Source organism: Pogoniulus pusillus, chromosome 39 (assembly GCF_015220805.1).
Source record: "Pogoniulus pusillus isolate bPogPus1 chromosome 39, bPogPus1.pri, whole genome shotgun sequence".
Taxonomy (NCBI): domain Eukaryota; kingdom Metazoa; phylum Chordata; class Aves; order Piciformes; family Lybiidae; genus Pogoniulus; species Pogoniulus pusillus.
Window position 1 is genome coordinate 8,215,846 of NC_087302.1, and position 25,992 is coordinate 8,241,837.

General features: G+C 65.5%; 1 protein-coding gene across 2 annotated transcripts; it reads left to right on the forward strand.

Annotated features, from left to right (window-relative positions):
• The first annotated feature begins 795 nt into the window (after positions 1 to 795).
• Positions 796 to 25,763, forward strand: AHCYL1 (adenosylhomocysteinase like 1). 2 transcript variants are annotated; one of them, XM_064173872.1, is made up of 17 exons: positions 796 to 1,259; positions 13,165 to 13,276; positions 14,158 to 14,301; positions 15,197 to 15,297; positions 15,623 to 15,725; positions 16,261 to 16,355; positions 17,082 to 17,188; positions 17,692 to 17,808; positions 18,001 to 18,064; positions 19,513 to 19,601; positions 20,219 to 20,289; positions 21,193 to 21,287; positions 21,379 to 21,477; positions 22,080 to 22,148; positions 22,525 to 22,603; positions 23,021 to 23,141; positions 23,802 to 25,763. In XM_064173872.1, the coding sequence occupies exons 1-17, from the start codon at positions 1,152 to 1,154 to the stop codon at positions 23,806 to 23,808; spliced, it is 1,581 nt and encodes a 526-aa protein (XP_064029942.1). In that variant the 5' UTR covers positions 796 to 1,151; the 3' UTR covers positions 23,809 to 25,763. The 2 variants fall into 2 exon arrangements, with proteins under 2 accessions (XP_064029942.1, XP_064029941.1); XM_064173871.1 differs by lacking the exon at positions 796 to 1,259 and adding an exon at positions 4,819 to 4,959.
• Positions 25,764 to 25,992: the final 229 nt, after the last annotated feature.

Genomic DNA, 25,992 nt, shown 5'->3' on the forward strand with positions numbered 1-25,992 from the left:
CTTCGGGGCTCTACTCAGCTGGGGGCTGCTTCGCTGCTGGGGGTGGCACCTACCCAAGGCTGGGCACCCATCAGGGCTGTGCACCCTGATGTCCCCGGGTCCCCTCCTCCTCTGCCTGCCTGTGCTCAGAGCCGAGAGCAGGACGGGATCAGGACCCTCCTGCTTGCCCTTCCCACTCCCGCCGCGTCCCCGCTGCCGTGTCCCCGCTCACATCCAGCTCCCGCTGCCATCCTACATCCCTGGCCGCTTCCCGGGATTTCTCCTTTGCCTGCAGCTGTGATTGTTTCCCCCCCCGGTTTCGTTCGTTGTTTCCCCCATGCTGAGTTCCACTTTCTCTTCCCCAGCCGCCCACACCCGCGCCTCGCTCCCGCATCCTTCAGCCCCCGGTTTAACGGGATCCAGCCCCGACTGCGTCACAGCCCCGGCCCTGCCCCTACGCCCCGCCCCCTGCACACACCGCCCCGCCCCTTGCGCAGCCCTGCAGCCGCCGCTCACCGCCGCCAGGGGGCGCCACACAGACCCTCCCCCCGCTCCCTGCTTCCCGCCCGGCTCCGCCAGGGGGCGCCACACAGACCCTCCCTCCGCTCCCTACCTCCCGCCCGGCTCCGCCAGGGGGCGCCACACAGACCCTCCCTCCGCTCCCCGCCTCCCGCCCGGCTCCGCCAGGGGGCGCCACACAGACCCTCCCTCCGCTCCCCGCCTCCCGCCCGGCTCCGCCTCGCGGCCTCACTTGCCCGGCGGGTGCGCGTGACGCCGGTGCGCGCTGACGTCAGCGCCAGCCCCGCCCCCTGGCGCCCCGCGCGGCGGCCGCAGTCACCGCAGCGCTGCGAGCCGGTCCGGGCTGCTGCACGCCACCGGCGGGCCCGGCCGAGAGCGACACCGCTAACCCAGCCCGCTGCCAGCCGGTCCGAGCCGCCGCCGCCGCGCCACCGGCGGGCCCGGCCGAGAGCGACACCGCTAACCCAGCCCGCTGCCAGCCGGTCCGGGCTGCTGCACGCCACCGGCGGGCCCGGCCGAGAGCGACACCGCTAACCCAGCCGAGCCGGAGCGCTCCTGCCTGTCCGCCGTGCTCCGTCTCAGCCGGTACTGCGGGCGGCTGCGGCCCGCCCCGCCGCCACCACCGCTACCGCCACCACCGCAGCCTCTTCAGGATGTCGGTCCCGGAGTCCGCCGGCGGCGAGGAGGTGAAGCAGGCCAAGGAGGTGGAGGACGCCGAGAAATATTCCTTCATGGCCACCGTCACCAAGGCCCCTAAGAAGGTACCGGTCCCAGCGGGGTCTGCCCGGCTCGGGAGGCGCAGCCCCGGGCTCGGGAGAGCGTGGAGGGAGCTCGGCTCAGAAGGAGCAGCTCCCGGTTCGGGAAGCGAGGGCTGGATCGGCGCTGGGATGCTGGGAGAGGCGGAACTGGTCCGTCTGGGGGTGTCCGGCAGTGGAAGGCGCCGTTCCCATTCAGCCGGGCAGAGGGCAGTCCGTGCCGGGCCTGCAGCCGTCCGGTACCGGCGAGGGTAGGAGGCTGGCCCGGGTTTGGGAGCGGCTGGCTGCAGGCAGGGCCGCAGGTGCCCGGCGGGTGATGCTGGCCCGGTTTGGGGTGGAACCGGGAGGGATTGGGTGCTGAGCGGGGAGCAGTCCGTGCGGGGGTCCGGCCCTGGCCCGGCTGCGAGCGAAGGCTGCTGCTGGGGTGCTGCTGGCAGGGGCCGGGGCGAGCTGGCACAGCTCTGCCTGGGCAGCAGGGCAGGGGGAGGCTTGGCACAGGGGTGCTGGGGGCAGGGCGGCCCAGGAGAGAGGAGGAGGAGCAGGTAAGGTCAGGGGAGTGAGCCTGGGCACCGTGGTGCATGCTGTGCGGGGGGGACGGAGCAGGGGCACCGAGCGAGCAGGGCGAGCTGGCAGCAGGGACGCAGATCCTGCTGCAGACCGCTCTGAAGGGCAGCAGGAGGCATTCTGGGGGGGTCGAGTCGCTGTCTGGGGCGGGAGGGCTGCTGGAGATGTGTGCGGGAGCATGCTTGGGCTCGGGGGTGGCGCTGCCAGGGCAGCCCCTGCCTCCGAGCCCTGAGTCACCTCTGCACCCTCTCACCCTTGGAGGAGCTCCTGAGCCCTCCTGGGGCTGCTCCCTGTGGCACAGGCCCTGCTGGCATAGCCCTTACGGGCATGCATGGTTCCCGGGCGGGCAAGCCTCGGCTGTGCCACCGGGACAGGGCACAGGACTTGCACTGGCACAGGGAACTGGCTTTAGATGGGCAAGGGCTTGGAGTCCTGTGCCCCTGGCCTGGACCTGCCGGGCCTGGCAGTGTGCTGCTGAAGTGCAGGCCCTGGCAGCAGGGTGGGCTGTGCCATGGGGTGGGTTTGTGCCACTGGCAGCAGGGTGGGCTGTGCCATGGGCTGGGTTTGTGCCACTGGCAGCAGGGTGGGCTGTGCCATGGGCTGGGTTTGTGCCACTGGCAGCAGGGTGGGTTTGTGCCATGGGCTGGGTTTGTGCCACTAGCAGCAGGGTGGGTTTGTGCCACTAGCAGCAGGGTGGGCTGTGCCATGGGGTGGGTTGTGCCATGGGGTGGGTTTATGCCACTGGCAGCAGGGTGGGCTGTGCCATGGGGTGGGTTTGTGCCATGGGCTGGGTTTGTGCCACTGGCAGCAGGGTGGGCTGTGCCATGGGGTGGGTTGTGCCATGGGGTGGGTTTATGCCACTGGCAGCAGGGTGGGCTGTGCCATGGGGTGGGTTTGTGCCATGGGGTGGGGTCCTGCTCCCAGCGCTGCAGCAGCAGCCGCAGGTCCCTGCTGCGCTCTCGGGGAGCTCCCCGCGGGGTGCCGGAGCCCGGGCAGGGCAGGGCAGGGCATGAGGACATTGTGCTCCTCCTCTGCAGGAACATCTCCGCTCCCTGCCCCGGCCGGGGCTGGCACCAGGGCAGTGCCTGTCTGCTGTTTGAGGCATCGCTCCTTGCCTGTAGGGCAGGGGCTGGAGGCTCTCCCTGGCCCTGTTTGTGCGGACTGTGCTCATAGCCTGGAGCAAGGAGCAGAGGAATGTGGAGCTGGGACCTGCCTCTTCCAGCTCAGCCTTGGAGGGTGTTTTTACCTTTCCGTTGCCATCCCCTGGCCGCTGTCTGCTGTTGGTGAGAGGCCGCAGCTGGCTGAGAGGGGACAGCAAACTGCTAATGCTGAAGTGTCGTCTGGGGCCAGACCATGCATCAGAAAGACAAATGTGATGTGTGTGCAGGGGCACAATCGATGCTGCTTCCACCTCAGGCCAGCCCCAGGCACAGATCTGGGCTCCAGAGGGGCTTGAGAGTAGCCCTGAGGAAAGAGGCTTGGGGGTGCTGGGTGCTGAGCAGCTGCCCAGGAGCCAGCAGTGCCCTCCTGCAGCCCTGAGGCAGCTGAGTGCTGGCTGCAGCCAGAGCAGTGTGGGCAGCAGGGCAGGAGAGGGGATCCTGCCCCTTGGCTCTGCTCTGCTCAGACCTTACCTCCAGTCCTGCCTCCAGCTCTGCTGTCCCCAGCACAAGAGGGATGTGGAAGTGTTGGAGTGAAGCCAGAGGAGGTCACAAGGATGCTCCCAGGGCTGGAGCAGCTCTGCTGTGAGCACAGCCTTGGGGGGGTGCAGCCTGCAGAGGAGAAGGCTCCAGGGGCACCTCAGAGCTGCTGCCAGTGCCTGAAGGGCTCCTGCAGGAAGGCTGCAGAGAGACTTTGGCTGAGGGAGCCTGAGCCAGGCCAAGGGCAATGGTTTGGAGCTGAGGCAGAGCAGGCTGAGAGTGGAGCTGGGGCAGAAATTCTGCAGTGTGAGGGTGCTGAGAGCCTGGCACAGGCTGCCCACCTGGGGGTGTTCAAGGCCAGGCTGGGTGAGAGGTCTGGTGGAGAGGTGTCTGTGCCCGTGGCAGGGAGGTTGGAGCAGATGAGCTCTGAGGCCACTTCCACCCGGAGCCCTCAGGGGCAGTGCCCTGGGGGTGTGATGTTGTCTCACCTGGAGTTCACTGCAGCCTGAGGGGCTTGGCAGCCGCTGCTGGCTAAGCGATGGCTGTGAGGGTGCCCGGAGCTGCCCTCACCCCGTGGGGCCGAGCACCGCAGCAGGCAGTGACATCCTGGGCATGGCAGAGCTCCAGGGCCAGGACGCCTCAGGCCACTCTTTCCCTGGCTGCTTCCTGCCAGTAGCGCTTGGTAACAGCCCAGGAGCTGGCAGAGGGGTGAGGAAGGGAGCATTGCCCTGCTGAGAGGCTGTTGAGTGTCCCCAGCTCGGTGCCTGGGAAGCAGGATGGCAACGAAGCCGCTGGGACCAGTCCCTGTCTCAGCAGGAGTCAGAGCCCCTTCAGTGCTGGCTGCCAGCGCAGGCAGAGCTCCGTGAAGAGGATGGCTGCGAGAGAAGGTTGCCCAGGGGAGGCAGAGGAGGTCCTGGCCTGCTGCCCAGGCAGCTCCTTCCCTGGGCTTCCAGGCTCCTTGCAGTCTGTCTCAGAATCAGAGCTGTTGAGGTTGGAAGGGACCTTGGAGATCATCAAGTCCAACACTGGCCCAGAGCTCCCAGCTCCAGCACCGCTGCTGAGCCACAGCCCTCAGCGCTGCAGCCCTCCAGGGCTGGTGACTCCAGCACCTCCCTGGGCAGCCTGTGCCAGTGCCTGGCTACCCTTGCTGGGAGGAAATGTTTTGTCTTCTCCAGCCTGAACCTCCCCTGGCACAGCTCGAGGCTGGAACTTGCCGATGCTGTTTGCAGGAGGAGATGTGGAGGGTGGGAACGTGGCCAAGCTGCCTCTGCTCCCCGTGACCTGCCCTGAAGAGCTGCTCAAAGGGGAGCCTTAACTTGTGCTGGCACTCAGGGAAGGTGCCAGTGTGCAGCGGAAGGGCTGGCATGAGCCTGGCAGCGTCCCGTGCCCAGCTGGGGCCTGGGGGAGCTCTGCCTCGCGGGTGGGGAGGAGCAGTTGGTGCCCTCCTTGCTGTGCTGGCAGCTTTGGGTCCTCTCTTGTCGGTGGGAAAAGTGAAACAGCAGGAGGTAAGAGATGAAATGTGGGGAGGGACTTCTGGCAAGGGCTGCAGGGATAGGGTGAGAGGGGATGGATGGAAGCTGGGAGAGAAGAGGAGGAAGAAATTGTTGGCACTGAGGGTAAGGGGACACTGGCACAGGGTGCCCAGGGGGGCTGAGCATGCCCCTTCCCTGGAGGTGTTGAGGGCCAGGCTGGATGAAGCCTTGCTGAGCTGTGGGAGATGTCCCTGCCCGTGGCAGGGCTGGCACTGGATGCTCTTCAAGGTCCCTTCCAACCCAACCCATTCCGTTGACCTCAGCCCTGGCTGCCAGCAGGAGCTGATGTGGCCCAGGTGGATGCAGCTGAGGCCTTTCCGTGCTCCTGGCTCCTGTTCCCTGCAGTGGGGGGGGCTGGGTTCACACAGCAGCCCTGGGCTGAGCCTGGCAGCTCTCTGCTGGGGGTGGGCTGGAGGCAGAGCTGAGCTGTGCTGAAGCCTTCTGCTTCCTGCAGGGTGCTGCTGGTAGGGGCTGGGGTTTGAGGTCTTGCCTGGGTGAAGTGGCTCCGGGTGTGGGGAAGATGGCAGAGCTCAAGGGCAGGTTGTGCTCTTCCAGATCCTTGTGTGCCAGCCCTGCTGTGCCTGGGCATCTGCTCCCCTGCCTCCCTGGGGGCCCTGTTGCCCTTGACTGCAGTTGCTTCCCAGATCCGTGCCAGGGGTGCCCTCAAGCAGGAAGGACCTGGCACAAAGGAGGGGGGGGCTTGACAAATGCTGTCCCTGTCTGTCACTTCCCCTGAGCCTCCACACCGGGTGGGCATCGCTGCCTGGTGAGCTCCTTCACACCTGAGTGCCAGCAGACAGACAGACACCCGCAGGCAGATCTGCTTACTCATGCAGCGCGTCTGGAGTGTGCCATGGGCTTTGAGCCTCCAGTTTGCTTTGGGGGAGCTGAGCTACACAGCACCTCTGTGCCCCCCAAAAGGCTGGCAGGGCTGTAGCTGGCATGTTTGGGTTGGTGCTGAGCCCTTGCGGGTGCTGGCAGCACAGGGACCCTGCCGAGGCTGTGCCAGGGGAATGCTGATGCCCAGCCTGGCAGGGGCAGAGAGCCAGAGCCGGGTACGGGCTGCAGGGGGGTGGTGGGAGATGGGAGCGGGGGGGAGCTGGGGAGGGGGGGCAGAGAGCTGGGGAGGGGGGGCAGAGCCCTGGGGAGCTGCTGGCTCCTGGGAAGGGCTGGAGGCTTTCTGCAGGGCATTGCTGCTGCTGCTTTGGAGCTGCTGCCCCCTCCCCAGCTGCCCCGTGGGGTTGGAGCTTGCTGCAGTGTGCTGCTTCCCTGCCCCCCGGCAGTGCCCTCCCTGGGCTCGGGTTCTCTGCCCCAGTGTCCTCAGTCCCACGGAACTGCAGTGGGGAGGCTGGAAGGAGCCTCTGGAGCTCACCCAGCCCAAGCCCTGCTCCAGCAGGGCACCCGCAGCAGCTTGCCCAGGGCACAGTGCCCAGGGTGGGCTGGAAGCTCTCCCCAGGAGGGAGCTTTCAGTGGCTTTTGGGTCCTCCTCACCGCCTTTTGGGGGCCCAGGGCAGGGTCTGCGGCAGCTCCGAGTTTGCCTTCGCCCCTGCCCGCAGGGGAGGGTCCCCAGCCCACCACAGAGCTTTCTCTGGGGCCTGGGCAGCTTTTGTGTCGAGGTTGGAGCCTGTTCCTGCGCTCTGCTGAGAGCCTTTGCAGCTCCCCAGGCCGGGCTGGGTCCCTGGGGGTGAGCTCTGGCTCCACGCGGGGCCGGGCAGGAGTGGGACCGCTGCTGGCAGCGGCTCTGGGCGGCAGAGGTTCGCTGGTGCCTGGCGCTGCCCTGTGCCGCCAGCAGCGTGCGCAGGGCTCGCAGCGCTGCCCGCCGAGCCCTGCGCTCAGAGCCCTGCCTCAGCCTGGCTCGGCAGATGGTGCTGGCGCCGGAGGGGACTGTCCCTGCCCGCAGGTGCAGAGGACCTGCTGCTGAGGCTGCCACAGAGCATGGCCTGGGTCGCGGTGGGGCCGGGGGATGCAGGTGGCTCAGGGGGTGGCGCTGGGGAGGGGCAAGCTTGGTACCATCGCTTGGTGCCTGCCTGACCTTAGAGCCACATGGCAGGATCTGGGAGGCAGCTCGGGGGGGACTGTCCCCAGGGCCTGTGGTGGCAGGACGAGGTTTAGGATGGGCACCGTGAGGAAGTCCTGCACAGTGAGGGTGGAGAGAGACTGGCACAGGCTGCCCATCCCTGGAGACATTCAGGCTCAGCCTTTCCATGGCCCTGGGCAGCCTGCTCTGGCTGGGGGCTGGGGCTGACTGCAGGGCCCAAGGTGACCTCTGAAGGGTCCCTTCCAACCTGAAATTGAGCCAAGCATCCTTCTGGGTGCTTCCCCCTGGCGTGGGCACCCCCTGGCAGGGCACGGGCGAGGAGCTGGCACTGTGGCCGATGGTCCCCAGAGAGCTGCCCCCGGGGTGGGGCTGGGGAGCTGAGCCTGCCCCCGGGGCCCGTGCCAGGGTGGGGCTGGGCCGGTGGTGCCCTCGGGAGGCTGCTGCCTGCCCTGCTGGGCTGCCGCAGCTGTGGCTGCTCATTACCCTTGGGGATCAATAGCGTGGCCTTGGGAACCAGCTGATTGCTGCCGCAGGAGCTGTTTGCTTCGGCTTGGTGGCAGCCAAAGAGCTTCGGTGGCCGAGGACAGGACGTTCCAGGCTGCATTGTGCCGCGGGTGAGGCTCCCTCCGCGGGGCTGCAGCTTCCCCTTGGCTGCCTCCTCTGGACCTGCAGTTGGCTGGCAGGACCTGTTCGTGCCTGGCAGAGGAGGAGCTGCCTTGGAAGCACAGAATCGTGGAATTGTTTGGGTTGGAAGAGAGCTTTAAAGCCCTGAAGTCCAAGCCTGAACCCAGCAGTGCCAGGGCACTGCCAAGCCATGGCCCTCAGCACCACAGCTCCAGGCTCTGAGACCCCTCCAGGGGTGAGGACTGCAGCACTGCCCTGGGCAGCCTGGGCCAGGCCAAGGGGCAGGAATTGTTCCTCATGGCCAACCTGAACCTGCCCTGGGGCAACTTGAAGACATTCCTCTTGTCCTATCCCTTGTGCCCTGGCAGCAGAGCCCAGCCCCAGCTGGCTGCAGCCTCCTCTCAGGCAGCTGCAGAGAGCAGTGAGGTCTCCTCTCAGCCTCCTCTTCCCCAGGCTGAACCCCCCCAGCTCCCTCAGCTGCTCCTTCCCAGCCCTGCTCTCCAGACCCTTCCCCACCTTTGTTGCCCTTCTCTGGCCCTGCTGCAGCTCCTCTGGGAGTGAGGGTCCCAGCCCTGAGCCCAGGCTTGCAGCTGTGCCCTCCGCGGTGCCAGCGCAGGGCCCGGGGGGGGCTGGGGGAGCCTTCCCCCCCGAGGCCGAAGGTCTCCTTCCAGCCTTCTGTGCAGAGTGAGGTTTGGCAGCCCGGGAGGGAGGTTGCTGAGATCCATGTTTTGCTTTGCTCCTGCCAGGTGACCTGGGCTGGGGCTGCCCTTTCCTGCCTGCTGCTCTCAGCTGCCGCCGGCGCTGCGCATTCCTGCACCGCGGGCAGAGGCTCAGCTCCAGCCTGGGCCCGCTCTGGAGCAGGAGCTTTGGGCTGCTCCCTGTTGACCTTGGATCCCTCAGGCACCCGGTGCGGGCTGTGGCTGCCCGCAGGGGGTCCCTTTGTGTCCCTCCTGCCCCATGCCCAGCTCAGCCCTGCCTGCGGGAAGGGCTTGGCCTCGCTGCAGCCTGCGCAGCTGAGCCCAGCAGTGAGGTTTGCCCATCCCGGGAGGGCATCCTCTGAGTCCTGAGCAGCAGCTGCAGCCTGGAGGTTCTCTCCTGCTCTGCCTCTGAGGTGCCAGCAGCAAAGTGCTGCCAGGGCTGGGAGCAGGAAGGGAACTGCAGAATCGTCTCCTCCTGCTGCTTGTTTCTCACAGTCACAGAGTGGGTTGGGTTGGAAGGGACCTGGAAGCTCATCCAGTGCCACCCCCTGCCAGGGGCAGGGACACCTGCACCAGCCCAGGCTGCTCAGGCCTCATCCAGCCTGGCCTTGAACACCTCCAGGCAGGGAGCAGCCACAGCCTCCCTGGGCAGCCTGTGCCAGGCTCTCCTCACCCTTACTGCCAACAATTTCTTCCTCCTCTCCACTCTCCCTCTGCCCTCTTCCAGCTCAGAGTCACTGTCCCAGCTCTTGCCCACAGTCCCTCCCCACCTCTCCTGCAGCTCCTTCAGCTGCTGGAGGCTGCTCTGAGCTCTCCCTGGAGCCTTCTCCTCTCCAGGCTGCAGAGCCCCAAACTCTCCCAGCACTGCCTCCAGCTCTGGGGCAAAAGGACCTGGAGCTGCTGGAGAGGATCCAGAGGAGGCCATGGAGATGCTCAGAGGCTGCAGAACCTCCCCTGTGGGGCAGGCTGGGAGAGTTTGGGGCTGTGCAACCTGGAGAGGAGAAGGCTCCAGGGAGAGCTCAGAGCAGCCTGAAGGAGCTGCAGGAGAGCTGGGAGGGACTGTGGACAAGGGCTGGGAGTGGCAGGCCAGGGGCAGTGATCTGCCATCGGGGGTGTGCAGCATGGTGAAGGAGTTGGAGCAGCCCCTGCAGAGCTGCTCTGGAGAGGGAAAGAGTTTTGAAATGGAAAGTGAGAGAGGATGTGCCTGGATCCTCTGTGCCCGAGGTAAATCCTGCTGCATTTAAACTCCTCTGAGCCTCAGGGGCAGGGGGGTGGGGATGGAGAATTTCCCTGGCTCAGTAAGCTCAAAAAGCTTCTCTCCAGCCTGGCTGCTGGGGAAGAGCAGAGCTGAGCCCATCTCGAGTGGCCAGGCCAGGCTGGAGAGCTGCGGGGAGGAGAAGCTCCTGCAGCTGTGCCAGGGCAAGGGCAGGGCCTGCCCCTGGGCAGGAACAACCTCCTGAGCAGCACAGCTGGGGGGGGACCTGCTGGAGAGCAGCTCCCAGGAGAAGGCCCTGGGGGTGCTGGGGGGCAACAACTGCCCAGGAGCCAGCAAGGTGCCCTGGTGGCCAGGGAGGCCATTGGGGTGCTGGGGGGCACGGAGGAGAGTGTGGGCAGCAGAGCAGGGCAGGTTCTGCCCGGGGGGGGGCACATCTGCAGTGCTGGGCCCAGCTCTGGGCTCTGGCTCAGGGGGGACAGGGAGAGAGAGCTTCCAACCCCCCCTGGGCACTGTGCCCCTGGGCAAGCTGCTGTGGGTGCCCTGCTTGGGCAGGGTTGGGCTGGCTGAGCTCCAGAGGTCCCTCCCAGCCTCACCACGCTGGCACTCTGAAGCCATGGAGGGTGGCACTCCCAGGCTGCCAGGCTCTGTAGGTGGTGGCAGTGCAGCTCTGGAGACCTTTTGTCCTTCCTCTCTTGTAATCATTAAACACAGGAGGCAGAGACTTGATGGGGGTAGGAGAGCTGCTGGGTTGGCACTGCCAGGTGATGTGCCCACGCATGGGCAGGTACCTTCCAGTGCAGAGGGAGACTTGCTGGAGCTGATTGCTCAACTTCCTGGTGGCTTTGGGGTGCACAGAGTTCAGCCTGAGACAAGCAGAGAGAGGAGAGCTTGAGGAGGGCAGGCTGAGGCTGGAGATGAGGAGGAAACTCTTGAGCATGAGGGTGGGGAGGCACTGGCAGCTGGGGACAGGGTTTGGTGGGCATGGAGGTGCTGGGCTGGTGCTGGGCCGGGTGCCCTCAGAGGGCATTGCCAACCCAAGCACTGCTGCGACTCGCTCCAGAGCCCTGCGCCGTGGGTTGGCAGTGCCCCCGCGGGTCGTGGGCAGGGATGTGCCGCTCCGCGCTGCAGTCCGCGCCTGGTCCCGGCCCCTCTCGGCAGCGCCGGCCTGGGGATGCCGCTGAGGATTCCCGGGACGAGCGCAGGGATGAGGAGGGTTTGTCACCTGCCTTAGCGCAGAGCCCGGGCCAGGCTCTGCCCTCCCTCCCTCCTCTTCCTCTCGGCCGGGGCTGGCTGCAGCCGCGGCAGGGGCAGGGGCAGGCTCTGCGGGGCTGCTCTCTGCCGGCGTTGGGGATAATTTTAGCCAGGGCAGCCCCTGCTAAGCTGTGGAGCTGAGCTGAGCTGGGCAAAGCCCCGGCAGGATTACCGCGGGGAGCTCAGCCGCTCAGACTGTGCCTTCCCGCGGGATGCAGCCCCCAGCGCGCAGCGCTCCCCGCGGTGGGCTCAGAGGCAGCCTCCAAGGTCATCTCGCCTGAGCCCTCTGCAGTCAGCAGGGAATCTCCACCCGGGGCTGCTCTGGGCCCCAGCAAGCCTGACCTGAGATGCTCCCAAGGACAGGACCTCAGCCACCTCCCAGGGCAGCCTGTGCCAGGCTCTCCCCACCCTCACGCTAAAGAATCTTCTCCTCCTCCCCACTCTCACTCTCCCCTCTCCCAGCTCAAAGCCATTGGCCCTGTCCTGGCACTCCCAGCCTTGTCCAAAGTCCTTCCCCAGCTCTCCTGCAGCCCCTTCAGGCACTAGGAGGCTGCTCTGAGGTCTCCCTGGAGCCCTCTCCAGGCTGCACAGCCTCAACTGTCCCTATCTGCCCATGTAGGAGAGGCTCTGCAGCCTCTGATCACCTCTGTGGCCTCCTCTGGACTCTCTCCATCAGGTTCATCACCAGAGTGGCTGAGGCTCCACTCTGCCTTCATCCAGGTCAGTGATGAAGATGCTGAACAAGACTGGACCCAGTCCTGGCCCCAGGGGAACATCAGCCACAGGCTGCAGCTAGCCCCTGCCCCACTGAGCTCTGCCCTTCAGCCTCTTCTCAGCCAACTCCTCCCTGCTGGGGGAGACCTGCAGCAAGTTCCAGCAATATCATTCTTTGGGTGGGAAGCTCCAGCTCCTGCCAGCTCCTGCCAGCTCCTGCCAGCTCCTGCCAGCTCCTGCCAGCTCCAGCTCCGCAGCCACCACTGTTACCTGCCTGGGGGTGCAGGTTGGCAGAGCTCCTGCCCCTCTTATCTCTGCCAGTGCTGCCAGCAGCACTGTGGCTTAGGATGCCCTCCAGTTCCTCCCTCTGCACCAACCCAGTTGCAAAAGCAAACCTGCAGGCTGCATTTAGTTGTTCCCATTCGTCCTGCCAGAGCTGCTCCCTGCTGCTTGTGTCAGACCTGCAGGGCTGCTCTGGGAAGCAGGCACCAGGCTGGAAGGCTGCATCTGGCCAGGAGCCCTGGAGCACCCTCAGCAGTGCCTGGGGTGCCTGGTGGGCTCTGGTGCTGGCTTTGAGTCACCTCCAGCACCCCACACAGAGAATGTTTTCAGGCCATTGTGGCCAAGCCTCAGCCCAGCAGGGCCAGGGCACTGCCAAGCTTTGCTGCTGCACCTGGGGGCAGAGGCAGCTGGGACTGGCACATCTCTGCCCTGGGGCTGGGTGCTGCGAGGAGGAGAAGGCTGAGAGGAACCTGATCAGTGTCTGTGAACATCTGAGGAGTGGGGGGAAGAGGCTGGGGCCAGGCTTTGTTCAGTGGTGCCCAGGGACAGGGCTAGGGGTGATGGGCACAGGCTGGGGCCATCAGAAGCTCATCTGAACAGGAGGAGGAACCTCTGCAATTTAAGGGTGGTGGAGCTCTGGAGCAGGCTGCCCAGGGAGGTGCTGGAGTGGTCCGGGGAGGACCTCTGGAGTACTCCCCCCTCTGGAGTCCTTCCAAATCCACCTGGACACATTCCTGTGTGACCTTCTCGAGGTGCCCCTGCCTGGGCAGTGTGAGGGAGTTTAGATGCTCCCCAGAGGTCCCCTCTAAGCCCTGTCGTGCTGTGGCCCCATGCTGGGGGCAGGGTGCACTGGGGCTGTGCCCTGCTGCTGCTCTACAGGCAGCTGAGCTGCTTGGAAGAGCCTCAGGGAGCCAGGGATGGGTTCATGGAGAGGTTTCAAGCTCGCCTGGGTGGGGCTTTTATCTTCAGGGATTGCCAAATCTACTTCAGATTTAGTTTGGACATGAGGAGGAGATTCTGTGCCACGAGGGCGGTGGAGCGCTAGAACAGGCTGCACTGTGCCCTGGAGGCTATGGGGGTCAGGCCTGGTGGGGCTCTGAGCAGCCTGACCTCGGGGGGGTGTCTCTGGGGGCTGCAGAGGGGCTGGACAAGATGACCTCTAGCAGTGCATTCCAGGATCCTGCTGGTGCCAGAGGTGAGCAGGCAGAGGCAGGCACAGGGCTGGGCCTCGCTGCCTGCGCCAGAGATGCTCATTCCTGCGGCTGCAGCTGGGCAGGAGGGAGGCAGGAGGGAGGCAGGGGGGAGGCAGGAGGGGCACCTCCTGATGCAGAACTTCTCTTCTTTGCCCTCCTCAGCAAATCCAGTTTGCAGATGACATGCAGGAGTTCACCAAGTTCCCAACCAAGACCGGCCGCAGGTCCCTGTCCCGCTCCATCTCCCAGTCCTCCACTGACAGCTACAGCTCTGGTAGGTGCCAGGCTGCTGGTGCTGCTGTGGGCACACCACTCACACCCTGCCTGAGGGTCTCCATGCTGCTGGGTTGTGTTTGGACATGGGGGGATGGTTTTGGGGGTTCCTGGAGCTCGGGAGTTGGTCACCAGTTGATAACCTCCTCCTGAGCTGGTTTAGGGAGCAGGAGTGCAGAATTCCTGCTGGACATTGCCTCCCTGAGGAGACTCAAAGTGTGAGTGAGCAGCAGCACAGGGAGGCTTCTGCTCTGCCCTGCTCAGCCCTCACCTGCAGCACTGCCTCCAGCTCTGGGACACCAGCACAAGGACCTGGAGCTGCTGAGGAGGATCCAGAGGAGGCCATGGAGATGCTCAGAGGCTGCAGAACCTCCCCTGTGGGACAGGCTGGGAGAGTTTGGGGCTCTGCAGCCTGGAGAGGAGAAGGCTCCAGGGAGAGCTCAGAGCAGCCTCTAGTAGCTGAAGGAGCTCCAGAAGAGCTGGGGAGGGACTGTGGGCAAGGGCTGGGAGTGGCAGGACAGGATCAGTGACTCTGAGCTGGGAGAGGGCAGAGGGAGAGTGGAGAGGAGGAAGAAATTGTTGGCAGTGAGGGTGAGGAGAGCCTGGCACAGGCTGCCCAGGGAGGCTGTGGCTGCTCCCTGCCTGGAGGTGTTCAGGGCCAGGCTGGATGTGGCCCTGAGCAGCCTGAGCTGGTGCAGATGTCCCTGCCTCTGGCAGTGGGCTGGAGCTGGATGCTCTTTGAGGTCCCTCCCAACCCATTCTGTGCTTCCATGACTCTGCCTGCATAAAAGGTGGGAAGCAAAACTGGGCTGAAACCTGCCGCAGGGGTGGGAGCTGCCCAGCCCCTGAGCCCCGGGCTGAGCTGTTCCTCTCCCGGTGCAGCTGCCTCCTACACGGACAGCTCTGACGATGAGGTGTCCCCCCGGGAGAAGCAGCAGAGCAACTCCAAGGGCAGCAGCAACTTCTGCGTGAAGAACATCAAGCAGGCGGAGTTCGGGCGCCGGGAGATCGAGATCGCCGAGCAGGGTGAGGGCCCTGGGGGCAGGGGCAGAGACCAGGAGCTGAGCCTTGGCACTGCCCCAGCTCCTGCTCCAGCCTGGAATGCCTCATTTTGCCCCTCTAGACTGGAAGATTAGGTGGGGAGGAGCCAGACGTGGCAGCAGAGCTCCTGCAGGGTTCAATCTTGGGATGGGAAACCTCAGGGAGAGGCTTGGGAGACACCAACCCTGCAGCCCCAAGCCTTGCCCTGGGCCCTGTGGGAAGCCAAGGTCCTGTTTCCAGGGAGGTGATTGGGAAACTGCTCCTGGGCTCCACTTAGAGCCAGGCTGCTGAGAAGGGGAGGAGGATCCAGGCCCTTTGCTGCAGCTCTTCCAGTGCCGTTTGCAGCTTCCTGAGGGGCTTCTCCTCCACGCTGCTGTGCCTCAGGGCTGCTGCCTGGTCTTAGATGCCTTCCGTGGCTGGGGTCTGTCCCAGCCCTCCCTCGCTGGGTATGACACAGCTGGAGGTGTCCTGCCCCAGCTGGGCTGTCCCTGCTGGCTGCGGGGGGTTGCTCAGGGTGACCTTCGTGGGTCCCTCCCAGCCCAGTGCATTCTGTGGTCCTGTGCACGCTGGAGCAGGCTGCCCAGGGAGGTTGTGGAACCTCCTCCTCTGGAGACATTCAGAACCCTCCTGGACACTTCCCCGTGTGACCTTCTCCAGGTGATGCTGCTCTGGGCTGGATGATCTTTGGGGTCCCTCCAGCTGCTAAGGTTCTGTGCTGCTGCTTTGGGCAGAGCTGCTGGGCCAGGGCTGTGGAGCTTTGCCCCTGGCTGTGTGATGCTTGTGGAGAAGCTGTGGGGCTGGGTGCAGCCTGTGAGGCCGAGAGCAGAGCAGGTCTGGCGGCTGCCGGGGCCAGCCCTGACCCCTCTCTCCCCTCTCGCAGATATGTCTGCCCTCATCTCGCTCAGGAAACGAGCCCAGGGGGAGAAGCCTTTGGCCGGAGCCAGGATCGTGGGCTGCACCCACATCACGGCCCAGACCGCGGTGAGTGGCCGCCTGCGGGGGGCGTGGGCGGGGGGCAGCAGCTTAGCCTCGGGGAGAATGTCCCTGGAGCCTCCCGGCCCCGGGGGGCAGCTCCGCTCCGGGCACAGCCCCGGGGAACTGCTGCCTGCTGCGCCCCAGGGCAGTGCTGGCTGGAGCTGATCTCCGGTGGATTCCTCACGAGGCTGTGCCCGGGGCCCTGAGCTTCGGTGCCCGCAGCCGCTGATGCCATGCAGCTGCCGGTGCCCGCCGGTGCCCGCAGCCGCTGATGCCGTGCAGCTGCCGGTGCCCGCCGGTGCCCGCAGCCGCTGATGCCCGGTGCCCGCAGGTGCTGATCGAGACGCTGTGCGCGCTGGGGGCGCAGTGCCGCTGGTCTGCCTGCAACATCTACTCCACCCAGAACGAAGTGGCAGCTGCCCTGGCAGAGGCTGGTGAGTGGTGTGGACCTTCAGCCCCTCCCTGGGCCCGGGCAGCTGCTTCGAGGGACGCTTTGGACCAAGGACGTGCAGGGAGGGGGCGGCAGGTCCGAGCCTGCTGTGGCTGTGCCCTGCTCTCTGCCTGGCTCCTTGGCCCCTCCTGGCTGTGGCTTGGCAGAGCTGAGCAAGCAGCAGAGCAGATCGCAGGGTCACAGAGTCCTTGTGGGTGGAGGGGACCTCTCGGGAGTCCAAGCCTCAGCCCAGCAGTGCCAGGGCACCACCACCCCATGGCCCTCAGCACCTCTGCAGCTGCCAAGCCCCCCCGGGGTGAGGGCTGCAGCACTGCCCTGGGCCAGGCCTGGCCAAGCCTCACGGGGCAGAAATTGTTCCTCGTGGCCAACTTGATCCTGCCCTGGGGCAACCTGAGGCCATTTCCCCTCATCTTGTCCCTCGGGAGCAGAGCCCAACCCCAGCTGGCTGCAGCCTCCTCTGGGGGAGCTGCAGGGTGCCAGGAGGTGTCCCCGAGGCCAAGGCTGCTCCTCTCTCCTAGGCGTGGCTGTGTTTGCCTGGAAGGGGGAGTCAGAGGACGACTTCTGGTGGTGCATCGATCGCTGTGTGAACATGGACGGCTGGCAGGCCAACATGGTAATGAGCCTTCCTCCTCCACGGAGGGGGGATGCTGCTCACCCTTCCCTCCCTGGGCACGTTCCTAGGAGCCTGCCAGGACTGCCTGGGCACCTCCTGGCTTTGCAGAGGCTTCTGAGTCCTCATGAAGTGGTTGCCCTGGAGAATGGAGCTGGAGCTGGGATCAGGGCACCTGTGGGGCTTGCAGGAACTGCAGAGACCATGTCCTGAGCTGGAGCAGCCTTAGTGGCATGGGCACAGCTCCTGCCAGAGCTGCCAAGAGCAGCCCTTTGCCCTGGCATCGGCCCTGTGGGAGCTCCTCTCTTAACACAGCTTCCACCCACCCTCTGCCACGGGTGGGGAAGGTCTCTCTGCAGGAGGTCTCTCCCTTGCTGCCAGCAGCTGATGGCTCTCAGTGCCCAGGTAGCTCATGGTGCCTGCTCCTCTCCACTCTTTGCTTGCAGGGCATGGATGTTTGGGGTCCTCCTGCTCTCAGCCTCCTTAGTTAGTGCTGTCTGCAGTCACCTTTCCAGGCTGCAGAGCCCATAGGAACCATCAGCTCCAGGCAGAGGGGGGAGACATCCTCTGTGTGTGGAGGTGACCTCAAGCTGCTGGCAGCCAGAGGAGCCCAGGAGTGAGCCCAGGGCCCCTGCCCCACAGCCTCCCTCCTACCAGCCTGTTCCCCCAGTCAGAGCCCCTGCCAGTGACAGGCCTGGCTGGTGCATGCTGTGCCCTGGCTGTCCCCAGATCCTGGACGATGGGGGGGACCTGACCCACTGGGTCTACAAGAAGTACCCCAGCGTCTTCAAGAAGATCCGCGGCATCGTGGAGGAGAGCGTCACCGGCGTGCACAGGTGGGCAGCCCCGGCCCCCCCCCGGGCAGCTGCCTCGCTGGGGGCTGCCTGGTGGGGAGCAGCTCTGGGGAAGAGCCCCTGGGGGGCCAGAAGGGTGCCCACGAGGCAGCAGTGTGCCCTGCTGGCCAAGAAGGCCGAGGGCGTCCTGGGCTTGTTTGGAAGGGCTGCGGTGAGTAGGTCAGAGAGGTTCTTCTGCCTGCCTGCTCTGCCCTGCTGAGGCCACAGCTGGAATATTGTGTCCAGTTCTGGGCCCCTCAGTTCAAGAAGGAGCTCAGGGAACTGCTGGAGAGAGTCCAGCCCAGAGCCCCAAAGCTGCTGCAGGCAGTGGAACGCTGTGAGGCTGCTGGGGCCTGGAGCAGGCTGCCCAGAGAGGTCTCTGGAGAGCTTCCAAACCCACCTGGGTGACCTGCCCTGGGTGCCCCTGCTCTGGCAGGGGGGGTTGGACTGCTGACCTCCAGAGGTCCCTGCCAGCCCCTCCCACTGTGCTTCTGTGCCTCCCCCAGGCTGTACCAGCTGTCCAAGGCTGGCAAGCTCTGTGTGCCAGCCATGAACGTCAACGACTCTGTCACCAAGCAGAAGTTCGACAACCTGTACTGCTGCAGGGAGTCCATCCTGGATGGGTGAGTGCAGCCCCCAGCCCCACCCTCACACTGCTGCCTTTGGCTGCAGCTCCTGCTGAGCACAGCTGTGGCTCTTGGCTGCTGGGGGCTGGCAGGAGCTGGTCCTGGGGGCTGTGGCAGCAGGGAGCTGCCCTGTGCCATCTGCGGCGTGCGCCTGACTAATCCCAACACAGGTCTCTCTCTGTCCCCCAGCCTGAAGAGGACCACGGATGTGATGTTTGGAGGGAAGCAGGTGGTGGTTTGTGGTTATGGGGAGGTGAGTTTCAGAGGCAGGTGGCTGGAGCTGGGAGTCAGCCTGCCCCCAAGCCCTGCCCTGTCCCCGCCAGGTCTTGGTGCAGTTGGTGGAACCTGGGGAGCAGTGAGCAGGAGGAGTCCTGCTGGAGCCTGCTGGGAGGCTGCAGAGCAGGGCCCACATTTCCCGGCTGGGCTGTGCCTGGGACCCCTGCTGAGCTGCTGCCCTGAGCTCCTGACTGCCCTGGCTGCTTCCAGCTGCCCTGCCTGGCCTGGCCTCAGCACCCAGCCCGGCTGCACCGTGCCCGTGGCATGGAGGTGGAGCTGCATCCCGTCGGGGGTTACCCTTCTGGCAGAGGGGAGTCAGGATGAACTTGAAATGATGCTGCCCTGGCAGAGCAGGGAGCTGGGGCTGGCAGCTGCCCTCTGTCCGTGTGCTGCCCGTGGGGGCATTCACCCTCCCGTGCGCCTGAGGCCTGGCAGCAGCTGCCAAAGCTCTTCCCGGCTCAGTGAGCTCCTGAGCTCAGCTTCAAGAGGCTGCTCTGGCCCCCACCCAGGCTCTGAGCTGCAGCCCTGCTGAGCCAGGAGCTGTGCTGGGAGCTGTAGTGCCCAAAGGCTGTCTGGAGCTCTGCTGAGCTGCCTCGGAGCGAGGGAGTCCTTCAGCCTGGCTGCTCTGCCCTTGGCCCGGGGCTGCACTCCTGCTGTGCCCTCCCTGGCTGGTGTGAGCAGACCTGGGGTCAGAGCTGGCTGGGAGTGAGGCACTCTGGAGGTGCTTCTTGCCCAGACACCCCTTGGTGAGAAGCTGGGGCTGAGCCCAGGCAGGTGCAGGTCAGCCAGGGCTGATTGCTGCTGCCTGCTGCCGGGACTCACAGAACGGTTTGGGTCAGAGGGGACCTCTGGAGCTCACCCAGTGCCCCCCTGCCCCAGCAGGGCACCCACAACAGCCTGCCCAGGGGCACAGTGCCCGGGGGGGGTTGGAAGCTCTGCACAGGGCAGCCTGCTCCAGGCTCCAGCACCCTCACCCCAAACAACTTTCTCCTCCTGCCCAGCTGCAGCCTCCTGGGGTCCAGTCTGTCCCTCTTCTCCTGCCCCTGGGCACCACTGAGCAGAGTCTGGCCCCAGCCTCTTGTGCCCCAGATACTGATAAGCACTGATAAGACGAATGCTCACCCAGGCTGGCTTTGGTCTCCTCCTGGAGGAGAGCTCAGAAGGTGCCCTGCCATGCTGGGGGCTGCACAGGCAGGGAGCTCCTGGCTTTGGAAAGCTCCTGCCAGCTGGTGGCCATGCTGGGGGCTGGTGGCCGTGCTGGGGCGGGGGACTCATGGCCATGGAGAGGGGCAGCTGGGCTTGTAGCTGAGCTGCCTCTGATGTCAGGCAGATGCCATCTGGCAGGCTGCTCAGCTGGTTCAGGGGAGGGTTTGTGGCACCTGGCCCCTGCCATGCTCAGTCCACACTGCTGCTTCCCCCGGGCAGGTGGGCAAAGGCTGCTGTGCTGCGCTGAAGGCCCTGGGAGCCATCGTCTACGTCACCGAGATCGACCCCATCTGTGCCCTGCAGGCTTGGTGAGATGCTGCTGCTGAGCAGCTCTTCCTCTGCCTCTTCCTCTGCCTCTTCCTCTCTGGCCTGCCTTAAGCACTGACAGAGGCTGCAGCAGAGCCAGGATCTGGGGGGGGCTCTGTGGCTCATCTTGGGGGCCTTGTCGAGGGGGCCGGGGCAAGGCTGGGGCAGCTGTTAGGGCTGTGGGGCAGCAGGCAGCAGGCAGCAGGCAGCTGCCCTGGGTGGGGTGGGAAAGCTGCTGGAGGGCTCCTGCAGGGCTGGTTGGGGGCTCACAGTCACAGATAAAGGTCTTAGGATCATCAAGTCCAGGCACAGCTCAGCACCTCCCTGGGCACAGCTCAGCACCTCCCTGGGCACAGCTCAGCACCTCCCTGGGCACAGCTCAGCACCTGCCTGGGCACAGCTCTGGGCCATGACCCTCAGCAGCTCTGAACACCTGCAGGGCTGGGGACTGCAGCAGCTCCCTGGGCCAGTGTGTCTGTGGGGCTGGAGTGTGCAGTGCCAGTGGGGCAGGTCAGAGCTGCTGCTGCAGGAGGGCAGTGCTGAGCTCGCTCCTGGCCTGCAGCAGGCAGGGAATGGAGGCTCCTCCTCACGGTGCTCCTCTCCCCCTCCTCCTTTGCAGCATGGATGGGTTCCGGGTGGTGAAGCTGAGCGAAGTGATCCGGCAGGTGGATGTGGTCATCACCTGCACAGGTAGGGCTGGAGCAGCTCGTGGGGGAGGCTGGGAAGGGGCAGCCACTGCTGAGTGGGTGTCTGCAGAGCCGTGGGGAGCTGTGGCTGGAGGCCATGTGGCTGCTCACTGAGCCAGAGCCTTTCCTCCTGCACCCCCCAGTGCTTAGCCCCTGGCACAGGGGACAGCCCAGCCATGTGTCCCAGGGGCACTGTGGGCACTGCTGCAGCCATGGGACCAAAGCTCAGGGAGTCATGGAGCTGTGTGGCTTGGAAGAGACCTGTTAGAACACAGAGGCCAAGCAGTGCCAGGACACCACCAGCCCATGGCCCTCAGCACCACAGCTCCAGGGCTCTGAAACCCCTCCAGGCATGGGGACTGCAGCACTGCCCTGGGCAGCCTGGGCCAGGCCTGGGCAAGCCTCAAGGGGCAGAAATTGTTCCTCATGGCCAACCTGAACCTCCTCTGGTGCAACTTGAGGCCATTTCCTCTTGTGCTGAGCTCAGCACTCACCCCATGTGTCCCCCTGCTGTGACAGCCAGGAGGGCACTTGTGGAAGTTCATCTGATGCTGCCCAGGCTGAGCTCCTGCCGCTCAGAGGAGAGCCCTGGAACGGCCTAGGCTGGAGGGGACCTTAGAGGTCTCTGCCCCAACCTCCCTGCCCTGGGCAGGGACACCTCTCACTGGTTTTATTTCCAGTGGCTTGGGTTCCCCAGGCCTGGGGTTCTCCCCCGTGCCTGGGATGTTCCTCACTGCCTTGGGGTTCTCCCCCGTGCCTGGGATGCTCCCCACTGCCTTGGGGTGCTCCCCACTGCCTTGGGGTGCTCCCCACTGCCTTGGGGTGCTCCCCAGTGCCTTGGGGTGCTCCCCACTGCCTTGGGGTGCTCCCCAGTGCCTGGGGCTGAGCCGAGCCCCCTGTGCCCCAGGGAACAAGAACGTGGTGACCAGGGAGCACCTGGACAGGATGAAGAACAGCTGCATCGTGTGCAACATGGGCCACTCCAACACTGAGATCGATGTGGTGAGCCTGCCTCTGCCCTCCCTGCCCCATGCCCCTGCCCTCCCACCAGGGCTCCAACCTCTCCCTCCTCTCCCTCCTGCTGCTGCCTCAGACCAGCCTGCGCACGCCGGAGCTGACCTGGGAGCGAGTCCGTTCCCAGGTGGACCACATCATCTGGCCAGATGGGAAGAGAGTGGTGCTGCTGGCTGAGGTGAGCTGGCAGGGCAGCCCCTGGCACGGGGTGTCAGTGTGCCAGAGCGTGCAGCAGGGGGAGCCAGGGGCAATGGAGCAGAGCTGCACATGGGCAGAGTCAGACTGGAGGTGAGGAGGAAGTTGCTCAGCAGGAGGGTGGTGAGAGCCTGGCAGGGGCTGCCCAGGGAGGTGGTGGAAGCCTCATCCCTGGAGGTGTTTAAGGCCAGGCTGGATGAGGCTCTGCACAGCCTGATCTAGTGTGAGGTGTCCCTGCCATGGGGACATCTCGGGGATGTTTCTGGTGCCACCTGCAGCCACAGAGGTGTCACCTGGCTCTGCCCTTCGGGGCTGGGAGCTGTCCCCATCAGCCAGGCGCTCTCTGCTGCTGTCTCCTCTCCCCGTGCAGCTCTCCTGGCAGCAGGATGCTTCTTTCTGGGGTCCCCAACCCCCCCTGCCCCTCAGTTCGTGGTTAGGGTGGGAGCTGAGGTCGGGTTTGAGTGCTGAGGGCACAGAGATGGTCCTTAAAGCTCTGCCTCAGGCTGCTGGGGAGGTGAATCCAGTCTCAAGACTTGATCTGGGCTGGAGTTCAGCTCTCTGCAGGCTCCTCCTCTTCTCCCCCAGGGTCGTCTGCTCAACCTGAGCTGCTCCACAGTTCCTACCTTTGTCCTCTCCATCACAGCCACCACTCAGGTCCGTACAGGGCGGGGCTGGGGCAGGAGGGGTGAAGGTTGCTCTGGGGCCTTGCCCAACCCTCAGGGTGGGGATGATGTGGGAGGAGCTGCTGTGGCACTGACACGAGGGAATTAGAGCTGCTGCCCCCCCTCCAGCCCCTGCCCTGCTCCCCTCCGGGGCAGCAGGCCCAGAGGCTGTGTTCAAGCTGGGTGGCATCTGCTGCCCTCTGCTCCTCCCCAGCCACGGCACTGTGGGCACTCCCAGGGATGTGCCCTCGGATGGGAGCTGCTCCTTCATGGCAGGTCCCTCAGGCTCCCAACCCTGAGTGCTGCTGTCCAGAGCTTTGTGCCATTGTCCCTGACTGTCCTTGGGTTGTGCCCTGTGGTCTCTGCAGGCCCTGGCTCTGATCGAGCTGTACAACGCCCCCGAGGGCCGCTACAAGCAGGACGTGTACCTGCTGCCCAAGAAGATGGGTGAGTGAGGGGTGCCCAGGGTGGCCTCCCTGGGGGCTTAGGGTGGCAGCAGGGACAGTGTCTTACCCCTGAGGCATGGGATTGTGCCAGGGGAGGGTGAGCTTGGAGATAAGGAGAGATTTCTTTGCTGCAGGAGTGGTCAGGGACTGGCAGAGGCTGCCCAGGGAGGTGGTGGAGTGCCCACCCCTGGAGGTGTTGAAGAGAGGTGTGGCTGTGGCACCTGGGTGCAGGGTTTGGTGGCCATGGTGGTGCTGGGTTGGTGCTGGACTGGGTGACCTCAGAGGGCTCTGCCAGCACCAGTGGCTCTGTGGTTCCACCATGGTGCCCTGGCCCTTGTCTTGCTGTGTGCCAAGTCCAGACCCCTGGCAGTGTGGGGCTGGGCACCCCTCGATGCCCTCCTTCCCTCTGCCTCCCCAGATGAGTACGTTGCCAGCCTGCATCTGCCTTCCTTCGACGCCCACCTGACGGAGCTGACAGACGACCAGGCCAAGTACCTGGGGCTCAACAAGAACGGACCCTTCAAACCCAACTACTACAGGTCAGTGCCGGCCAGGGCAGGGACTGCCCCCGGACTGCCCCCTGCCCGCCCCCTGCCTGCCCCTGCCCGCCCCCTGCCTGCCCCTGCCCGCCCCCGCCCGCCCCCTGCCCGCACTCTGCCTGCTGCTGAGGGCATCTCCAAGATGCTCAGAGGCTGCAGAACCTCCCCTGTGGGACAGGCTGGGAGAGTTTGGGGCTCTGCAGCCTGGAGAGGAGAAGGCTCCAGGGAGAGCTCAGAGCAGCCTGAAGGAGCTGCAGGAGAGCTGGGAAGGGACTGTGGGCAAGGGCTGGGAGTGCCAAGGCAGGAACAGTGACTCTGAGCTGGGAGAGGGCAGAGGGAGAGTGGAGAGGAGGAAGAAATTGTTGGCAGTGAGGGTGAGGAGAGCCTGGCACAGGCTGCCCAGGGAGGCTGTGGCTGCTCCCTGCCTGGAGGTGTTCAGGGCCAGGCTGGATGAGGCCTGAGCAGCCTGGGCTGGGGGAGTTGTCCCTGCCCCTGGCAGGGGTTGGCACTGGAGGAGCTTTGAGCTCCCTTCCAACCCAGACCACTCTCTGAATCTCCTTGCAGTGGGGCAGCAGCAGGAGCCCTGCCCCGGGCAGCCAGGGTCGGTCTGTCTGTCTGTCCCCGGGCAGCCAGGCTCTGACTGTCCTCTCTCTTTGGCAGGTACTGACGGGCCACACCCTCCAGGACCGGGCCACACCCTCCAGGACCGGGCCACACCCTCCAGGACCAGGCCACACCCTCCAGGACCGGGCCGCAGGGGGCAGCGTTCGAGGGTCCTGTCTGGGATGGTTTTGCTTGGGGTTCCCTCTGGGCTCTGCTCCGTTTGGCTCCCCCCAGCCCCGGCAGCTCTCTGACATTCACTGCTGTGACTTTCAGTCTCCTTCCCCTCTCTGTGCCCCCTCCTGCGGTCGCCTCCCCCGGGCCCGGCAGACGCCCTGGGGTTGGCTGCTTGCTCTCGGCCGGCTGCAGCCGCCGGTGGCTCCGGCAGGGCTCTCCCTCTCCCGGGGTGCCAAAGGCGCTTCCCTCCCGCCGGTCCCTGCCGAGCTGCTGCTGCGAGACCTTCCCCTGCCCTCGCCTGGACTCTCTGCACCTCCCAAGCTGCCTTAAGAGCCCAGCTCCAGCTGCCAGAGCACCGCTCCGGCGCCGCCGGGCACAAGCGGCTCCTGCCCCCCGCCGAGTGGGTGACTGTGCCCGGGCCGGGCCGGGCACCCTGGCGCTGCGGTGGCCCGAGTGTGGTGGCCCCCGGGCCGGGCTGGTGGCCAGCTGGGCACGGGGAGGGGGTTCACTGTTTCAGGGTGCTGAGTCGGGGCGGGGGTCGCTTGCCCAGCGCTGTCCTCATCTCTCCTGGGTTGGGTTTGTGTTCTCTTGGCCAAACTGCACCTTAGCTGCGTCCAGCCCACCCCTGGGCCTGCTCTGCCTGCTTGCCTTGGGGCTCTGCTTCTCCACTTTGCTCTTTTATCATCCTTAAAGAGATGTTTTAACGAGGGGGGAGGAGGGGCAGGGTGGGGGCTGTGGCTGCCTGCCCAGCCTGGCGCTCCCCGTGCCCGAGCTGCTGCCTCCCCCCCGCCTGCCCCCGACGCCTGGCGTGGGTCAGAGGAGACCTCCTGGGGGACGTTTCGCTTTGTGACCCTTCCCTGCACCCGGCCTGGGCCCTCTGCCTGCCCCAGAGCCCTGTGCAAAGCCCTCAGCTCCCTGCTGCTGCCGCAGCCTGCAGCTGAGGCTCCCTCAGCCCTTCCCTGCCCTCTGGCAGCGTTTCAGCCTCTCTCACCGCCTCCTTCAGCCCCCTCCTCATCCTCGCTGGTGATGTGGTTCTCTTGCCCATCTCTTGCAGCTTGACCCAGTGAGGTTTCTCTTGGCTTTTTTTTTCACCCTCCCCAAATTGCCTCTTTCTTCCCCCAGCAAAGGCCAGAGCAAGGGAGGGAGAACCTCCTGCTGTATCTCCTGGTGCCCAGGTGCTGGAGGTGTTGTGGCACCAGGCCAGGGCTGCTCCTTCGCCTGCAGCCAGCCCCTCCCGCAGCCTGGGCCCTGCCTTTCCAGTGCCACTCGGGCAGGTCCCTCCCTGGGCTCTGCAGGGCTGAGGGGAGCTGCTGCGGCCCCGCGGGTGCAAAGCTCCCTCAGGGGGACAGGAGGAAGCTGGGAGGGACACCTGTGGCTTTGATCCCCTTCCTCTTCCACCTCCCTCTCCTCTGACCATTCCTCCTGCTCCCCCTGCCCAGGCTCCTCCTGGACTGGCTCTGAGTCTTGCTCTCTCCACAGATTTTGGGGACCACTTTGCCTCCTGGGGTCCCCTCCAGCAGCCCTCCAGCTGCGTGCCTGGCCCAGGGGCCAGGGTGGGTGTCTGCAGGAAGGGAGGGAGCAGAGAGAGCATCTCCCTTCCCCAGGAGGGGACCCAGGCTGGGACCCCTGAGCTTCTGGGCGTCCCAGGCCCCCCCTTTCCCATCCCCTTTAGGCGTAAGGGCTCTGTCTCTGTAAGCCATGAGGGGCTGGGGGGGAGCCCCGGGGGGGGTGGTGGCAGGGAGAGGTTTATTTTGTATATGAATGGTTTTTAATGACTGCAATATTAACCCTCGCAGATGAGCAATAAATCATTAACGGCTAATTAAAGGATCAGGGCAAAAAGGAGCCCCCTGGGCCCTGAGCAGTGTGTTTGGGGCAGCCGAGGGAGAGCAAAGCCTCGAGGACCCCCCCCAGGGGCTGTCTGAGCCTGGGGCTGGGATCTGCCCCTCTGGGAGTTGAAGCCTGTTAGGGCCTTTTCTCGGGGGTCTGGCACCCCCCGAGCCCCGCAGGCTCCCTCTGGCTGGGGGCTGAGCTGCCTCCCCCCAGCCCCTCCCAATGTCGGCTCCTTTGTGCC

Coding starts and splice junctions, on each gene's coding strand:
- AHCYL1 (XM_064173871.1), top strand. CDS start 4,819: ATGAGCCTGGCAGCGTCCCGTGCCCAGCTGGGGCCTGGGGGAGCTCTG. Junction 21,288..21,378: donor CCAACACTGAGATCGATGTG/GTGAGCCTGCCT, acceptor CTGCTGCCTCAG/ACCAGCCTGCGCACGCCGGA. Junction 22,149..22,524: donor CCATCACAGCCACCACTCAG/GTCCGTACAGGG, acceptor TGGTCTCTGCAG/GCCCTGGCTCTGATCGAGCT.